General features: G+C 43.5%; 1 protein-coding gene across 1 annotated transcript; it reads right to left on the minus strand.

Moving 5' to 3' along the window:
• Positions 1 to 247: 247 nt before the first annotated feature.
• Positions 248 to 17024, minus strand: pole (polymerase (DNA directed), epsilon). The gene is made up of 48 exons (XM_056375294.1): positions 16809 to 17024; positions 16543 to 16678; positions 16369 to 16449; positions 16151 to 16195; positions 15976 to 16068; positions 15699 to 15853; positions 15455 to 15599; positions 15283 to 15363; positions 15077 to 15184; positions 14883 to 14993; positions 14659 to 14744; positions 14443 to 14562; positions 14190 to 14322; positions 13968 to 14081; positions 13669 to 13881; positions 13467 to 13574; positions 13228 to 13356; positions 13039 to 13141; positions 12585 to 12731; positions 12300 to 12445; positions 12007 to 12155; positions 11789 to 11881; positions 11191 to 11493; positions 10865 to 11060; positions 10420 to 10634; positions 9949 to 10051; positions 9744 to 9824; positions 9532 to 9654; positions 9114 to 9323; positions 8758 to 8970; positions 8486 to 8629; positions 8238 to 8378; positions 7976 to 8129; positions 7401 to 7507; positions 7045 to 7221; positions 6697 to 6920; positions 6286 to 6506; positions 5976 to 6180; positions 4064 to 4237; positions 3533 to 3658; positions 2728 to 2860; positions 2424 to 2631; positions 2203 to 2334; positions 1817 to 2010; positions 1477 to 1677; positions 1214 to 1339; positions 756 to 845; positions 248 to 641 (listed from the first exon to the last, which is right to left on the minus strand). Exons 1-48 carry the CDS (start codon positions 16874 to 16876, stop codon positions 519 to 521), a joined length of 6888 nt encoding a protein of 2295 aa, XP_056231269.1. The 5' UTR covers positions 16877 to 17024; the 3' UTR covers positions 248 to 518.
• Between the last annotated feature and the right edge of the window lie 164 nt (positions 17025 to 17188).

The raw sequence follows: 17188 nt of genomic DNA on the forward strand, positions 1-17188 counted from the left end.
ACTGCAAGTTGCCAGAGAAGGTGGGGGTAAAGTGGGGGCAGTTCAGGTCACAAGCTGTGCACAAGCCGCAGACACATTAGCAGCTACGTGAGGAGGAAGCTCAGATGGTTAGTGACTGCCGATTAATGAGGGTCCCCAGAGTAAGTGGCAATCAGGATGTTTATGCTCTTTCCATTGTGGCAGGGCTGCAGTCCAAACTACAGCCCTGAGTCAAATAACTGAGCAGCAATAACAAACAGGCTCACAGTTAAAACACTTAAAAACCATTTATTGACAGTAAAAAGCTGAAATCAATACACATTCTTAATTTGACATAATAAGGAATTCAAACATATTTACAATTCAGACATTTCTCTTCCAACCTGCCGCACACAGCACATCAAACAGCACTGAAACAGACATCATCAATTGCATCAGCTGGGAAGGCTTCAGTGCTGAGTGTTTTCCAGATTGAACAGAATTAACAGTTGCCACAGATGCAGCTGAGGGAGTGTCAGACCTCTGCATTAGATGTCACATTAGTGAGCGCTCTGGCTGATCTGTGGGCTCATTGCCAGCAGCCAGTCAATGGTCTCCTCCAGGAAGCTCATGTTGTAGTGGGACGCTATGCTCCGAAAAACGGTGATCTGCTCAGAGAAGCGCTTTAAATAGAAGAAAGAAGCAAAACAAAACAGCTGTAAGAACAGTGTCGAATGGGGACGATCATACACTTTCATCACTACACTGAACGATGTAATGTATTTAAGAGTAGAAACCTTGGCTGAGAAAGTGAGGTCAAAGTCTCCTGCACATCCACAGTAGAGGGGCATGTTTGCTTCCTTGACCCCTTTACATTTGGTACACACCTAAAATCACACAAGAGGAAAGTGTGTGAAACTTATGCACATTTTCATCACGATGTTCTGCTGTTAATGTTGTGACACTGATGACACCAATGAAATCACGGTCTTACCCATTGCAACAGAGGAGTTATATTGCTGTTTGAGACTTTTTTTTTTTTTTAAAGATTATTTTTGGCATTTTGCTTTATAAAGAGAGAGATACAGACGGGAAACATGGAGAGAGAGAGAGAGAGACAGAGAGGGTGGTGACATACAACAAAGCTCCTCTGCTGAAATCGAACTGGGGACATTACAGTTTACGCTATATGTATTAACCACTAGGACTACGTAGTTTTATCTGTTGAGTATGAAAATCTGAATTTTTTACTCACCAGGTCCTGCAGCGTGTAGCTCATCAGTTTCTTCTGCAGGGCTTCTACCAGAGCCATCTCAACAGACTCAGTCTCGTACTGGGCCTGACAGTTGGAGCAGAACCACTGAGGCAAGACAGACCCATCCTGAGGAGAGGAAAACACAGTTTATATCATTTAGATTTCTTCTGGAATTGAAATACAATTTAATAAAGCAGCTTCAAACAGGAGGGATATTAGTCTTGTTATCATCAGATGCTACTCTTCTTTTGCTCAGCTCTTACCTGTGCCACAGATGGGTCCTTGCAGAGGTCGAGGTCACGACAGAAATTGCACTGGTGGCAGATGACTTCTGGTAGGATGTAGGAGTTACAGGGGTCACGGAACTGGGCGTCCTCCGAAAACTCTCCAACGTCCACAAGACGCAGGAGGTCTCTCTTCAGCTTGTTCACCTGGTTCACTATGTTGGCATCCAGTGAAAGGACCTGAGGGGGGAAAAGACAGTGAGAAATCTGCATCAGTTGCAAATCCTGCAAAATCAGTGTGGCAAAGGGAAAAATCATGACTACATACAACACCAGCCCCTGACATGTTCTACCAGTCATGTGGCATTTAGGTGTATACCTGGCAAACATATTTAATAAACTCCAGTGCTGGGTTGTTGAGTGGCAGGTGGGATCCAGGCAGGACGGGGAACATCTCTGAGGGCTGGGTCACACTCCTGGTGCCCGTCACCTTCTTCTGGATTTTTTGAGTGATGGTGAAAAAGTTCTGTGTCAGCTCACTTGACACATATTCCTGGGAGAAGGAGATCATTCCTGTGCCAGAGAGTTAAAGAAAAAAACACACCTGAGAGGAAATCTATCTAAATATGATTAAAAACTCCCCATTAATGATTCAAGTGTAACAGACACTAGTCTGTAGTGACTCTAATGTGAGTAATGTGACGTTCCTGAGAGACACAAGTTAAGTCTTTAGTAACTGAAGCGGATTCCCAAACAGCATCTTACCAGGAAGAGCACTCAAGTCCCCCACTGCCTGCTGGGAAGCCTGGCTGCCTCCACGTCTCTTGACTGGTGTTGCTCCAGGAGCGTTACGTCTCAGCTCCTCTTTCATGCTGTGGTAGACTGCTGCAATGTAGGCTGGGGTGGAGGAGATGTGTGTGTAAGAGTTGGTAGAGAGAAAAGCCAATTAAAAGCACATAAGCTGTTTTGTGTAGATTATTTTTTACCTGAGACAATCATGAGGAAGTATTTCTGACAGGAGGCAGTTTGGGGTAGATACTGCATGATGTTCCAGTTGCTCTCAATCAGTTCCTCCACCTCATCCGTCTCTCCATCACCATCCTCTTCCTCAACATCGGCCTCATCCTCATCTTCATCTTCGCTGCCGTCCTCATCGCCGTCACCTTGTCTGTTTTTCTTCTTTTTGGTTCCTTCCTAAAAATGTCCATATGGGGGGGTTCTCAGTATTCAGCTTGATAAACTTTAATTAAAGCAAATAAACAGTAAGGCAGAAGTTTCAGTGTGAGGTACCTCTCCATACAAGAGGCTGGAGGGCAGTTTGCCCTTCACACCACCGTAGTTCGCGGGGTCCATCCACAGCAGGAACTCCCAGCATCGGGAGAAGGACAAGGACAAAGAGTGGAAGATTTCTCTGGAGTGGATGCTTGAAGAAGAAGAGTTAGGGAGGAGATTTGTCAGGTATTGGATCAACTTAGAATATGAAAGAGAGACTGAAAAGATTTTTTTTTTTTGGATCTTAATATTAAGAATGTAATATGTAGGTAATGGCTACTTTGCTTTCAAGCGGAAACCAACAACTGAACTGTTAAATGTATTGTTGTTTGTTCGAAGACCAGAAAAGCATTTGGAGGTAGCCACAACAATACTGCCAAACCCAGAGATATTTCACTTCTGTATTACAGTATTGGTTTTATTCTTTTATACATTGGCCTAACTTAACTATTTAGTTTTTCTCCTGTGAGTATAATGGGCAGTGCACCTCTTTTAAGTTTTCTCAAGAGGAACTTCAACACCATCTCTGGCAAACATCAAACTGGTCAAATGGATGATTAGTACTGAAGACAGAAACAACCCCTTTTTTATTGACTCAGCTGTTTCCTTACTGAGCAGTCTGTTAATACATAGTTCTTTAAAAATTGAATGCAGGTACTTCTGCATTTAACAATTTTTAAATCAGTGTATCTACATATGCAAAGATTTATGTCAAATAATAAATTAGAGCTTGGGGAATGAATAAAGAGAGAGATTTAGTGATAATATCCCTTTACAATGCAAGGTCTTGCAGAGACATGAGTGCAGAGGGTAAATGTCTGACCTGTTGGTGATGTATTCTACGTAGCCGATGGCATTATCTATCCTCCGTTTTTTCGTACACAGGATGATCCTGTTGAAGTTTCCATACACCACAGTTGAGCCAAGACGTTTGAACTCTGCAACCAACCTGACAGCAAAGTGAGGGAATGATTAATGGAGGGACAGGACACTGTAGAAGTTATGCATTTAACAGAAGATCTGGATAAATCAGTGCAAGAAACAAAGATGAGAGCAAACATTAATAATACACTGAACACAAAAGATGGACCAAAAATGTCCAATTGTGTTCATTACTATATTTAATTGCAACAATTAATTTCATTCAAGCGCTTTGTTGAGTGCAGGGACACAGCTGATTTCCAAAAAAGCTTGAGCATGTCACCAAATGATGGGAACAGAGCTACCTTGAGATTATTGTACAAAAAAAAATAAACCAGAGAGATTTAACCTTTGTTTCAAAAACAAAGACTAAATACGTGACTAAGTAAATGACAGATGGCTGCTGTAGTGTGGAGAATGATGTTGAACTCACTGTAGAAACACCTTCTTCATCATGTTGTGCAGGGTGCGGTGCAGTGCGGGGTCATAGAGCAGAGAGCTCGGGGAGCGCAGCCAGCGGTAGAAGTGCATCACCTGGTTGTCTGCATACACATTGTGGTACTGAGTGATCTCCCTGACCCATCCAACCACCATGCTCTTCAAGATCCTGCTCATACACCACAGAGGAAACAGTAAGATGAGCAAACAATGAGGAACATAATTAAAAACCCACCGCCAATTTAGGTCATACTGTGTAAGTGTAGGGTTAAAATAGCCATGTACACTACCGTTCAAAAGTTTGGGGTCACTTAGAAATGTCCTTATTTTTGAAAGAAAAGCACTGTTTTTTCAATGATGATAACATTAAACTAATCAGAAATACACTCTATACATTGTTAATGTGGTAAATGACTATTCTAGCTGCAAACGTCTGGTTTTTAATGCAATATCTACATAGGTGTATAGAGGCCCATTTCCAGCAACCATCACTCCAGTGTTCTAATGGTACATTGTGTTTGCTAATTGCGTTAGAAGGCTAATGGATGATTAGAAAACCCTTGAAAACCCTTGTGCAATTATGTTAGCACAGCTGAAAACAGTTTTGCTGGTTAGAGGAGCTATAAAATTGACCTTCCTTTGAGCTAGTTGAGAATCTGGAGCATCACATTTGTGGGTTCGATTAAACTCTCAAAATGGCCAGAAAAAGAGAACTTTCATGTGAAACTCGACAGTCTATTCTTGTTCTTAGAAATGAAGGATATTCCATGCGAGAAATTGCCAAGAAACTGAAGATTTCCTACAACGCTGTGTACTACTCCCTTCAGAGAACAGCACAAACTCTAACCAGAGTAGAAAGAGAAGTGGGAGGCCCCGCTGCACAGCTGATCAAGAAGACAAGTACATTAGAGTCTGTAGTTTGAGAAATAGACGCCTCACAGGTCCTCAACTGGCAGCTTCATTAAATAGTACCCACAAAACGCCAGTGTCAACGTCTACAGTGAAGAGGCGACTCCGGGATGCTGGCCTTCAGGGCAGAGTGGCAAAGAAAAAGCCATATCTGAGACCGGCCAATAAAAGGGAAAGATTAATATGGGCAAAAGAACACAAACATTGGACAGAGGAAGATTGGAAAAAAGTGTTATGGACAGACGAATCGAAGTTTGAAGCGTTTGGATCACACAGAAGAACATTTGTGAGACGCAGAACAACTGAAAAGATGCTGGAAGAGTGCCTGACGCCATCTGTCAAGCATGGTGGAGGTAATGTGATGGTCTGGGGTTGCTTTGGTGCTGGTAAAGTGGGAGATTTGTACAAGGTAAAAGGGATTTTGAATAAGGAAGGCTATCACTCCATTTTGCAACGCCATGCCATACCCTGTGGACAGCGCTTGATTGGAGCCAATTTCCTCCTACAACAGGACAATGACCCAAAGCACACCTCCAAATTATGCAAAACTATTTAGGGAAGAAGCAGGCCGCTGGTATTCTATCTGTAATGGAGTGACCAGCGCAGTCACCAGATCTCAACCCCATTGAGCTGTTGTGGGACCGTATGGTACACAAGAAGTGCCCATCAAGCCAATCCGACTTGTGGGAGGGGCTTCTGGAAGCGTGGGGTGAAACTTCTACAGATCACCTCAACAAATTAACAGCTAGAATGCCAAAGGTCTGCAATGCTGTAATTTCTGCAAATTGAGCATTCTTTGACGAAAGCAAAGTTTGAAGGAGAAAATTATTATTTCAAATAAAAATCATTATTTCTCACCTTGTCAATGTCTTGACTATATTTTCTATTCATTTTGCAACTCATTTGATAAATAAAAGTGTGAGTTTTCATGGAAAACACAAAATTGTCTGGGTGACCCCAAACTTTTGAATGGTAGTGTACATCAGATGTTCACACACCTGAAGGTGTTGGAGCAGAGAGCCGTCTCATCGTAGCTAGCGAGAGCGGTCGCTCCCTGGTTTCCTGACATCATGTCTTCCAACGAGGCCTGCTGGATCACATCAAAACTGACGCCCAGACTGGCTCCGCCCTCCATGTCATTGACATGCTGTGACTGGAGGATGGTGTTCACCGCCAGGCTCTGCAGGTCCATCTCCACACACACTGAAGGAAGGAGGATAATCCATAAACGTAGAGAAAGACAATTCAAAAACGACTTGCTCTATGATCTTTTGCTTTTTCCGGTGCGAGTTCCTGGTGTCTATGTACCTGTGGAATAGCATCCTTGAGCGTTTATCTCCACAGAGCTCCTGTCATCACTTTCCATGACCAGGCGGCTGTCATCAGCTTCTTTTCCTCCGAGGTCGGGTCTGGCCGTGGGTGAAAGCCACAGCAGGTGGTTGTGTTTCCGTAGATGTCTTGCCAGGAACAAGTCCGAACCAAAGATGGACACATCCTGAGGCAAGTTCCCAACAGGTAAGTGGTAATACCTGAAGGTGAGAGACATTATGTGAGTATGAAAAGCTCACATTTCATGCAACAAAATGCTGTCAATAAACTAACTAGTGACTGAAAATACAGCTGCAGCTACAAATAGAGCATGTTAGACAAACCTCTGACTAAAACAGGTCATTAAAATAAAAAATAAGAAAGGATTCACAGAGAGTATGTAGTTTGTACCTGGCCATGTCAAAAGCCTGCGACAGGCAGCTGTCCAGGTTGAGGTAGTGGCGGATCATGCGCCGGGCACCGTGGCGTTGCCAATCCAGCACGTTATAGCTGATCTCATCAGCCACATGTACTGGAACGACCGGGAACTCCGAAAGCACCGGCATCCCTGCCGACAATCGTCGCAACTCCCAGTTTGACTGCACAGCGATGAGGGTGGGCCCACGACGCTCCTCCTGTAAACAGCGGCAGACACAGCAGACGCTCGCCAGTTTAGTCACATGAAAATAATTAGTAATGTCCCTGTATGTAATGTATTACAGGACAAGAAAAGTATTAAATAGGAACAGAGTATTTTACCTTGTAGTTCAGCAGTATGCGCTGCAGTGCACGGTAGATAGCCTTCACGTCGTTTTCAGCTCGGACCTCAAAGTTGTGTTTCTCTGGAGGCAGAAGCTCCTCTGTAGTCTTCTCTAGGAGGGCAGTGCGTTCAGCTGTGTAAAGGTTACTCAGGTTGGGCATCTGGTTGCTTCGAACCTAAGAAAAAAAAAAAAGAAGATCATTTAATGAAGTGTTATTCTCTATAAATTGGGGAGGAAAGTATTTTGATAACGGTGTTGAGAGGGAGAGTGAAATAACAACAGTACAGTAAGATGTGTGTTGTGAAATGAGAACACAAAGGCAGTGGAAGAAATAAAGAGTCGCGTTATTCTTACTGTGTCCAGGACAAAGATGCTGGCTTTACGCTGAGAGGGGATGAACAGGCCAAACAGAGCCTTGTGGCCCTGGCGGTGATGATACAAATACATGTGGCGAACACTCCCTGAGGAGAAAGCAAACGTAACAATAACATAACAATTATATAAAACTTGTAACATAGAACAAAAATCCATAGTCCTGCCCAGGGAATCACAAAATCCTACTATGTAACACTGCGCTGTTCCACTGGAAAACTTAATCAAATAGTCCAACATTTATTTAGGTCTCTATAAATACGTGTGTTTCCACATGAGGGTGTCCAATCACAGATGTTTCATTTGAGAAGCTAAAAAACACCTCTAGATGGGCTGGCATTAAGCTGTGGCATCCCATTAAAGCACTCAGAATAACATTTAGCTGAAAATAAAAAATCTGACCATGACAAATAATATAAAAATATGTCTATAGGTTAGAGGTAAAGAAATTGGTAAAAAAAAAAAAAAAAAAAAAAAAAAACTAAACTAAACTATAATCCCATTCGGATCCATTTTGACATCAATTCCAGATGACCAGTGTGTGAGACAGCGCTTACCGGGCTCCAAGTAGCTGAACTGGGCCAGAGACCTCATCTCCAAATGCTCCAGGTCGAAAGTGTCAGCCTCCCTGCCGGCCAGATCCCTCACAACATATTTATTGACCATACACACACATCCAAGCTGCACCAGAGCACGAAACAGCAAGGGGACCTGAAAGAGTGACAATCACAGTAACACTGCATCATTTATGCACTATTAGATAAACCCACTTCACACACGCATTATACGTTATACTGGAGGTGTATAAATATATGATACCTGTGTTTCATAGACTCCTTCAATGTCTGGTGCAGAGAGGTCTGCGTTGATCTCATTGATGTGCTCCTGGTACATGTCTTCTGGTACACAGTACTCATAAAGGTAGTACACAATGTTGGAGCGAGGCAGCATGCGGTTCACCTGAAGCCAAATGATTTAATGTTAAAATTTACAAGGTTCATTTATTATGACAGCACATGCTTTCAAACTTTTAAAATCTACAGTCACCGCATTTTCTTTTTGCGTGCCTTTTTGTATGTGGCTCCCTCCTCTTGTTTTGGCACTTTCTGATTGACGTAGAAGACACGGGGGATGTTGAGCTTCATGCAGTGGAGGTCATTCCCAATCACAGCCCACAACTTGTACAGACCGGGGTGACTAGTCTCTGCAATCTGTGAGGAAGGTAGCAGGATATCACATCAGATAAGACTAGAATTCAGTGTCTAATATTCAAAAATTTTCTATGTATCATGTCAATTATTTCTTAAAGGAGCAGAAGGTGGAAACAATAATACTCCACCTGCACAATTTGCCATGGCATGTCCAGGATGCTACGCGCTGTTCTGCGAAGGAAGCTTCCCAGGCCGGTGGTGGGGCCACCTCTGATCACTCCTCCACCTACGGGCTGAGCTTCACCATCCAGCAGCCTCCTCCTCTTCTTTCTCTCCTTCCTCTGCCTCAGCTGCAGCTCCCACTTTTTCTTATGGTAGCGCAGCCACACAAGACGCTCCTCCTGTATGCAGACACAGTGGTTAAAATAAGATCCAGTGTAAATGTAATATTTCTCGGGGAATGGTGGAACCAACGAGGGCTGAGTAGGAACCAGTACACCGTGACACAACAGTCAAGACTCTGTGGTTCTTGCTGTTTTCCTACCCGTGTCTTTCCCATAGGTGGGGGCGGTCCCAGGATCTCTCTCCAGGACTGTGTGAGCTCCACATCCTGAGACTCCACCTGGCTGTCCTCTCCCTGAGAAGTCCGCTTCCGCTTGGTGCTTATGAGGATGGCCGGCTGCAGAGGTTTGGCTGGCATCCCAAAGTCCTCTATGTCTGCGGCTTGGCCTGCTTGAAGAGGCTGATGGGCAACCTGAGAGAGAAGAGGTCATTTAGCGAAGTGTATAATGGGGTGTCAGAGTGAGTTAAAGAGCCTGACCTTCCACCAGAGGAAAGTCAGCGTATATCACAGAATAGGTTCAAAGAAATCTCTAAACTACACAATAAATCCACAGACGGGAGCAGAGGAAACTTTCTGTGCTGACAGCTTGACAGGATATTTTGCTGTGAGGTGAACTTACCTGTCTCTTTCCCTCACTGGTGAACAGCTCACTAATTTTCTTTTGCTTGTAAATGTCATTTTTCTCCAGGAGTTTCTTGTGAAGCCAGTCGGGATGCCTCACTCTGGGTACTGGGTTCTTCACCTAATGATGAAATGAACCAACTAAAATTCAACTTCAAATAAATTTTGGAAATACTGAGACACATTAAATGCACTTTTTTTTTTTTGTACCTGTTGCAGAGCTGCAGGGATGGTGATGATTTTCTGGATGGCACTACCCAACCTCTCTATGTAATAACTCCAGTCAAGTATCTGGAAAGGCCCACAACACAAACTGTAATGTCAGATGGAGCACACGAGCAAATTCACACAGGAAACCAAAGGCTTGAATCTGAGTGCATTTGTTTCTAAAAAAAACAAAAAAACAAAAACTCACAGAGCGGATGTCCAAGTCATGCAGGCTGGGCATCTTCAACCACTTACGAAGGAAATGCTTCTTGACACTGGGCTCTGCCTGGAAGATGGCCAGGGGAATGGCTCTGATGGAGAGAAACACAAATCAATCAGTGTCACACTAAAGGCTTTTACTTCTGGTAATATTATAAAGTGCTTCTTCTCAACAAACATTTAACATTGGGAAAACAATTCACTTTATTTGGTCCAGCTAACACCACAAAATCTATGCTCAGCATGCTGTGTTATGTTTGCTTTTGTTTATGGAGCGACCTGCTGACATGTGTCCCACATGGAGACCACACCAGCCACACACACCTCTGATCTGTCTCACCTTGAACCTGCACACACTGCTGTCTTTGATACACAAGGCTGAACGTGGACTCCCATAATAATTATAGGATAATTAAATGTTTACGTTTAAGTTTAAGTGTTTTCAGAGCTGTTGCCCCACCTTTCTGTGACGGGTGAACCCTCTGGTTTTCGGGAGATGACGTAGCGACAGCTCAGACCAGCATCTTTCACCATCTGGTCTCCCAGAAACTCAGCAAGTCTCTTCGCTGTGCTGATAGAAGTGGACTTCTGCTCTCCGTAGTCCTCCAGCTTTCTGGACATTGACCGATTCTCTGAAATCAGGTCAAACAGCTCCGCATCTGGCATGTTGGCAGCCTGGAAAACCAGTGAAATAAAGCTTTTTTTTTTTTTTTTTTTTCTTTGTGAAGATGACAAGAACAGGAATCAACATTTTGACTGAGCTTTCTCCGCAAACAATACTGCATTTTAACAAATCTGATAGGCGGCTGGTTAATCCAAGTTACTCAAAACACATCTGAAAGCATGATGTAAATATCTTGCAATACTAGAATGCTGTTTCATAACCTCCGTTCACAGATCTTTACCTTGCTGTATAGAACGTCCAGCCAGTAGTCGGCCACTTTGGCCACAGAGGCGTAGACCTCATCCAGAGTGGTACCTTTGAGGAAAGCCTCAAACACTGATGACTGGAAAATCTTAATGAGCTGGAGCTCTCCTCTTCTCTTCACTTCAAAACCCTTCAGCTCAGCAAGAGATCCATCTTCATTAAACACAGCGTACCTAAAACAAAGAGAGTTTTATTTTTTAATAATTTACTATGTTCCTAACCAGGAAGCTGATTCCCTAAATTTCTAAACAAATCATCCACTGGCCACAGGACTTATATGTTACATTTCCACTATTGTCATACCTTTTCTTCAGCTTCTTCCCTTCCTCTTTAGAGGCAGGGAGGATCATCGCCAGATACGGGCCGTCCACCTCGAAGAAGATGCTGTTCTCTGACCTGGTGGTGTAAGTGAGGGACGCGGGGTCGACGAGCTCGTGGTACTGGTCGTTGGTGAATCCCTCCTTCACCATGATGTTCAGCATGGCCCCTGGGTAGGAGATGGTCACCTTGGGCTTCTTCTCATGACTCGTCTTCACCACAAAGTTCTCAGGAAAGGTGTTGGGGAGGACACACCAGATACCATCAGTGTCCAACTCAAGAGGCCTCCTGAATCGCAGAGAAGCAGAGGTGAAAAATGCATTTTTTAGATTACGTGTTAGGAATTTCCTTGATTTCTTCTCCATGGCAACTTTAGTGCATTTCAAGAGGCAACAATTCAGAATAAGAAATAAAAACCATGCTGTCGGAGCTAGATTCATTCCTACATATTGACAGGAATCTGCTCATAAAACGTGGTTGAACAAATCAGTGGATCCCTTCCTGTTCCTTTTGTGCTGACCCTGCACTCTCGCTGCCCTCGCTCTGACTGAGAAAATAATTATCAAATTATCAAATCACTCACCCTATTTGTTCGATAAGCTCTCTGGCCTGAGTGATGATGTTGGCTCCAGTGTAGCACACAATGCCAGCCATCTCCATGGAGTACCAGCGCGCCCTGATGGAAACACAAAGACCGAACCGACAACATCAGGTCCACAGTATAAGATGATATCGTATCATTTTATAAAACCACAAAAAAAAAAATCTCCTGAGGAAAACTGCACAGTAATTGACTCTTACCCTTTCCTCATGACGTAGCCATAGAAAGAGTTGAGAATACACTTGTGAGCCAGCTGAAGAGACTCGTACAGGATCTCCATGTTCTTGCAGCGCTTCGCCTCAGCGGCGTCTCCGCTGTCCTGAGCTGAGGACAGCTTCTTCTTCCACACCTTAACCAAAGGAGCATGAAAATAACTGCATTTAACAGGCAAGACGAGACAATTTCAAGTGAAATGTGTTTGAACTTCTGTGTGTGAACTGCAAATTGTGTGGGGATGATTATTATTGTCATTGCTAATGATACCAAAATGTACCTTGTGGAGTCCTTTGAATTCGTATCGCCGATCTCTGAAAGCTCTCACAGTGTCGACATAGAAGGAGTTTTCTCTCTGACAGATGGTGGTGACTCGTTCCTCCAGCCTGGTGACGTGTGTCTTCTTATAGGCTTTCTTACAGTAGTCTGAGACAAGGAATACATAAGTCAACTTTTGGTTCCCAGTAAATTTGACAACTTATAATCATAACGGAAACCAAAGGAACCAAGCTGGCTCAGCAGAATTACTGAAAACCTTTATAAAGGCTGGAAAAAAATTAAGTACCTGCCAAACGTTTCTTCTCATGTTTGGCCTGCTCCTCTCTGTTGAGGTTGTGGAAGGCCCGAGGCGGTCCGTTTGGGAACAGCGGCGGGAACTTCTCAGACTCGAGTTGTTGCTGGATACGGTGAAACTCACTGCGACTGGCGGGCACTGCAGATAGAGACAACAGATCACTTCATTACGTGTTATAAAGCTAGATAAGCCTTTAATATGACATTATGTTGACATTTTATTTCTTCGATAAAAATACTAATCCGAAGAGGTTATGAGGTGCTACTGTCTTAAGTCAACAACTTTCACAAATTGAACAAGTGTGATTAAAGTGAAAGATGTTTTTAGAATTTTGTTCACATTTACAGAAAATAAAAACTCACAGCTATTTGGTCAGCATTACAGTTTTGTGTCTGCTTGGATGCATCCATACCCACAGCAACACACAATAAACATATTAACTCACTGATTTCCCCTCTCCATTGCCAGGCCATTCTCCTCTGGCAGGTGGCTCCAGGCTTGTTAAAGTCACAGGCAGCACAAGTGGCTTCATCAACCATTGCAGATGGCTTTAAAAAAAACAGAAAATAAGGTATTGAGTTTAATGCTTTACTATAACTTTTGCTCACTTTCATGTCTTTTGTTTTCTTTTTACCTGCAGGCGGTTGGTAAGAATGATGTTGGGGTACATCGCCCCGACGTCCAGATGGTAGATGAGGGGGCATTCGATCCTGTTTGGAACCTCCTTCAGGGAAGTCAGCTTCTTCTTTATCTCATCGCAGACCTGAGAAAACACCAGGCATGTTTTATATCTTCAAGCTGAGAATGCTGAGAACAGTTGGCACGACTTTTGAAAGGCACGACTTCACCAAAGGAAACAATGACAAATCAAACCTCATTAAAGTTTGTGACTTGCTCCAAGGGGATTTTCTCCTCTTCCTCAATGGCGTGACGCATCGTCCTCTCTACTCTTTGCAGCAGGAAGTCGAATGCAGCTGGGTTCTGTCAACAGATCAGATGGAACCGTCACATTAAAAACATCATAGAAGTATGAAAGTAAGGAGTAACCATGACGTACAACTGTGACTGACTGTACCATTTTGAAACGGCAGGGGATGTCACTGCGAAACACTCCAGATTCCAGCGCCTCCACGTGGCCGCCCACATAGGTCTCAGAGTCCATAACATGGCCGTCATCTGTCAGTTTGTTGAAGACCTGCTCCTGCTTGTTGGGGAAGACGATGTTGGCGTGGAAGGCCTGCACCATGAGCAAGGCCTCACACAGAGTCCCCGAACCTTTACGCAGCACCTGGTAACAGATGGACCTATAGATGAGTAACTATCAAAATGCAAGTTATTTTTCAGCCTCCATTACAACAAACACAATAGACAAACCTCATCAGGCTCCATTGGGATGATGGTACACAGAGCGAAGATGAAGGGATGAACATATTTCATGTACAGGTAATACGTGGCCACAGCATCTGACACAGAGTAGGTTGCTAAAGTCTGACAGAAAGGTAGAAAAAGAAAAAAGTCAATGAAATTGCAGCCGCAATTCAAAACAATTTGCCTCCTTACTTCCAGAGCTGTAAAAACTGAAGTCTATTTCTGTACCTGTGGCTCCTCTGTTGCCATACGGCACATCTCCTCTGGGTCCAGCTCCACTGGGTCGTAGCCCAATTTAGCTTTCGCTGCTGCCTTCAGATTATGACTTCCCACTGGCAGGTAGCTGTCTCTTTTTACCCACCTGCCACAGGAGAAACAGGTTGAAAGATGATTGAAATTAATAAACCTAAAATTAGCCCTAAGGTGTATGTTCACATACACCATAATGATGTCATCGTAACAGTGTCTGAGATGTGCAGACCTTAAACAGTCCATGTGGATGGCCTGGCTGGACTTGTACTCGCCCTGGCTATCCTTCTGGAAACCAATCTCCCTGTGCATGCTCAGACCATGAAGGGCAGCCCGAGTCTCAACAAAAGGCCTTGAGGAAACAAAGCAGGAGAGGTGAAAGGTAAACATTGTAGAATATGAGTAATACATGTGATCGTTTGATAGAAACAGCAAGACAACAGCTCACCAATCAAAGAAGTCTCCATTGTACGTCACAAAGATGTTTGGCTTGGTTTCTTGAACGTGGTCAAACCACCTCTGAATGAGGGCCGCCTGCAGCCAAAGTCACGTTAACACGTGTTATTGCACTGATGCAAAAATGGAGCATCACATTTATAGGAATGAAATCATTTTCAAGTGCTTTAATATTTATTTACACTGTAGTATATTTACTATTATGCAGCTACACACCTCATCATCCTCATTGAAGACAGTGAAAGGCCCCTCGTACTCAGGTTTGGGAGTGAACTCAAAGTCCTCAATGTTCTCTGAGACGATCTCTCTGTTTGTGATTAGAAACCCCTTTAAAAAGAAAGGTAGGAAACGTAAGTAATAGTATCAACAGAAAATAAATAACATGAACTTTTAAAGTAAATAAAACTCACCTGTCCGTCTATCATGTAGGAGATCATCATAATCTGGTCTGTCTCTGCGTCTGGGAATTTCAGTGGAAGTTTGGTGGTCTCAATGTCAAAAGCCAAAACAACAGGGTCCTAAAAGAACATGAAACAATGTTTTATGGAAACTGTCACAGGTGAAGCCTTCAAGATAATTCTGACTAAATGACAGCTAAAGAACAAAATCCTCATACTGGTCGCTCCACAAGATCATCTCTCCGTACGATCTCTGGTGGGTAAGCGCTGCCTCTGTATCGAACATTGTACCAGTGAGCCTGACACATAAAGACAATAAAGATAAGAACAGACAGCACATGCATCTTAGAGGATTTCTGAAACACAGGAGTAACAGAAATCTGTCTTTACCACATGGATCTTCAGGTCGATCGACACTCGCACATGATAGGGCACGTCATACTCTCTCATGTCCACTATGTTGTCTAACTGGTCTGAAATACTCTTTGACATCCCATCTTCATCTGCAGAGGTCACGTTGCCACCCGATAAGGCGCTGAAAAACCAACACAGGTATCCACAGATCAATATAAAAGTGGAAATAACTGAGTAAAGATGATAAAAAAAGGTAATGCGATTGGTGGTTTGGTGATACCTTGATAACATTGAAGTGTAGGCATCATTGGACTGCTCCCTCTCTCTGTTTTTGCGTACTGCTGGGGCGATCTCACGCTTTACTTTGACAAGGTCGTCCACGGTGTTGAACAACAGCTTGATGTAGCTTCTCTTCAGTCCGACTAAATGGTTTGGCTGGGGAGAGCAAGACAACACGTTAGCATGGTCAATACTTTCCTATTCTGTAGCGCAAATTAACCCTGCAACTAATTATTATTTTCCATTAAACAAAAGGATACTATAAACAAAACTCTCACCAGGTCTAGATCCTCTTTTGGGAGAATTTCAAGCTTCGCCACCTTTCCTTGGAACTTCTTAGACAGGTATGAGATGACTTCTCTCTCACAGTTCTGGAAATACAGTTGTCTTCAGGGAAGGAGTTTGAGAATATGTTTACATGGCATGAGAACAAAATGACAGGCGGTAACTAACCTTTTTAGTGGCTATGTAAAAATATGGCTTGAAGGGGAGAGCCACCTGCAGACAGATTAAATATTAGGAGGAATATGTTAGCACAGTGGAAAAGGCGAGAGGTTTGTTGCACATTTTTCATAATTATAATAACTGCACCCAGCTTGTAAAGCTGGTAACCAGTTTGAATAAACTTCCTCACTGTCTCACAGCCCTGGGCTTTTTTTTCTCCAACACACCTTAAACCTATTTCCATCCTCCTGAATGAAATAAAAGTCCACAGCACTGATCATCCTCTTGTCTTCATCCAGGATCTCTGTCTACAAATATTAAAAAAAACAGTATCATAGTTAGTGTCACTTCTCCTCCACTAGCACTTCCAAAAGGCCTGACGTTACACTGTGTGGACCTACAGGGTGCATGTTCATCAGCCAGCCCGTTTTCTCCCCCGGCTCCTTCATCCTGTCGAAGCCGAAGCGGGTGTCCATCTCGTCGGTGAACTGGCTGCGTTCCAGCCGCTTGAGAGCCGACATCGCGGATCCATCGTCCCTGGTTCAAACACACATGGTTTCTCTCTGTCATCCACTAACCTGCTTAAAAGGCGTTATCTGCTCTATTATGTATATGTCTAGACTCTAGAGTAAATGAAAGCAAGTGTGAAAAAATAAGGTGAACTTACTGGTTTTCCTGATCTCCTCCACTCTGCCCTCGGTCCGCTCTGTACCGTCCACTGTTTTGCAGAACCATCTTTTATCGCGAGCTAAAGGCTACAACGAGGCCAGATAAATTAAATACCCGCTCAGTTTTTTATAAGTTAGTGAACATAGCCGCATTTGAAACAGGTTTTTAAGTTATTTGTCTCCTACGTTTCTCTGTCACTGTCACTGACACGGGCTGTTTTCTTATTTTGGCGCGTTACTGCAGTTCCCGCGAGTGTTGCGCAGAGAGGAGGAAGAACGAAGATCGTTTATTCAACAGTTGAATCACTCAAACAGAAAATCCGGAGGATCTTTGAGGATGTTATGCTGCGCTCACGCAGTGTTGGCATAATTGGAAGGA

This window comes from Seriola aureovittata, chromosome 5 (assembly GCF_021018895.1).
Source record: "Seriola aureovittata isolate HTS-2021-v1 ecotype China chromosome 5, ASM2101889v1, whole genome shotgun sequence".
NCBI classification, from domain to species: Eukaryota; Metazoa; Chordata; class Actinopteri; order Carangiformes; family Carangidae; genus Seriola; species Seriola aureovittata.

Coding starts and splice junctions, on each gene's coding strand:
- pole (XM_056375294.1), bottom strand. CDS start 16,876: ATGGTTCTGCAAAACAGTGGACGGTACAGAGCGGACCGAGGGCAGAGT. Junction 15,600..15,698: donor TACACTTCAATGTTATCAAG/GTATCACCAAAC, acceptor TTGGTTTTTCAG/CGCCTTATCGGGTGGCAACG. Junction 642..755: donor ACCTCACTTTCTCAGCCAAG/GTTTCTACTCTT, acceptor TTCTATTTAAAG/CGCTTCTCTGAGCAGATCAC.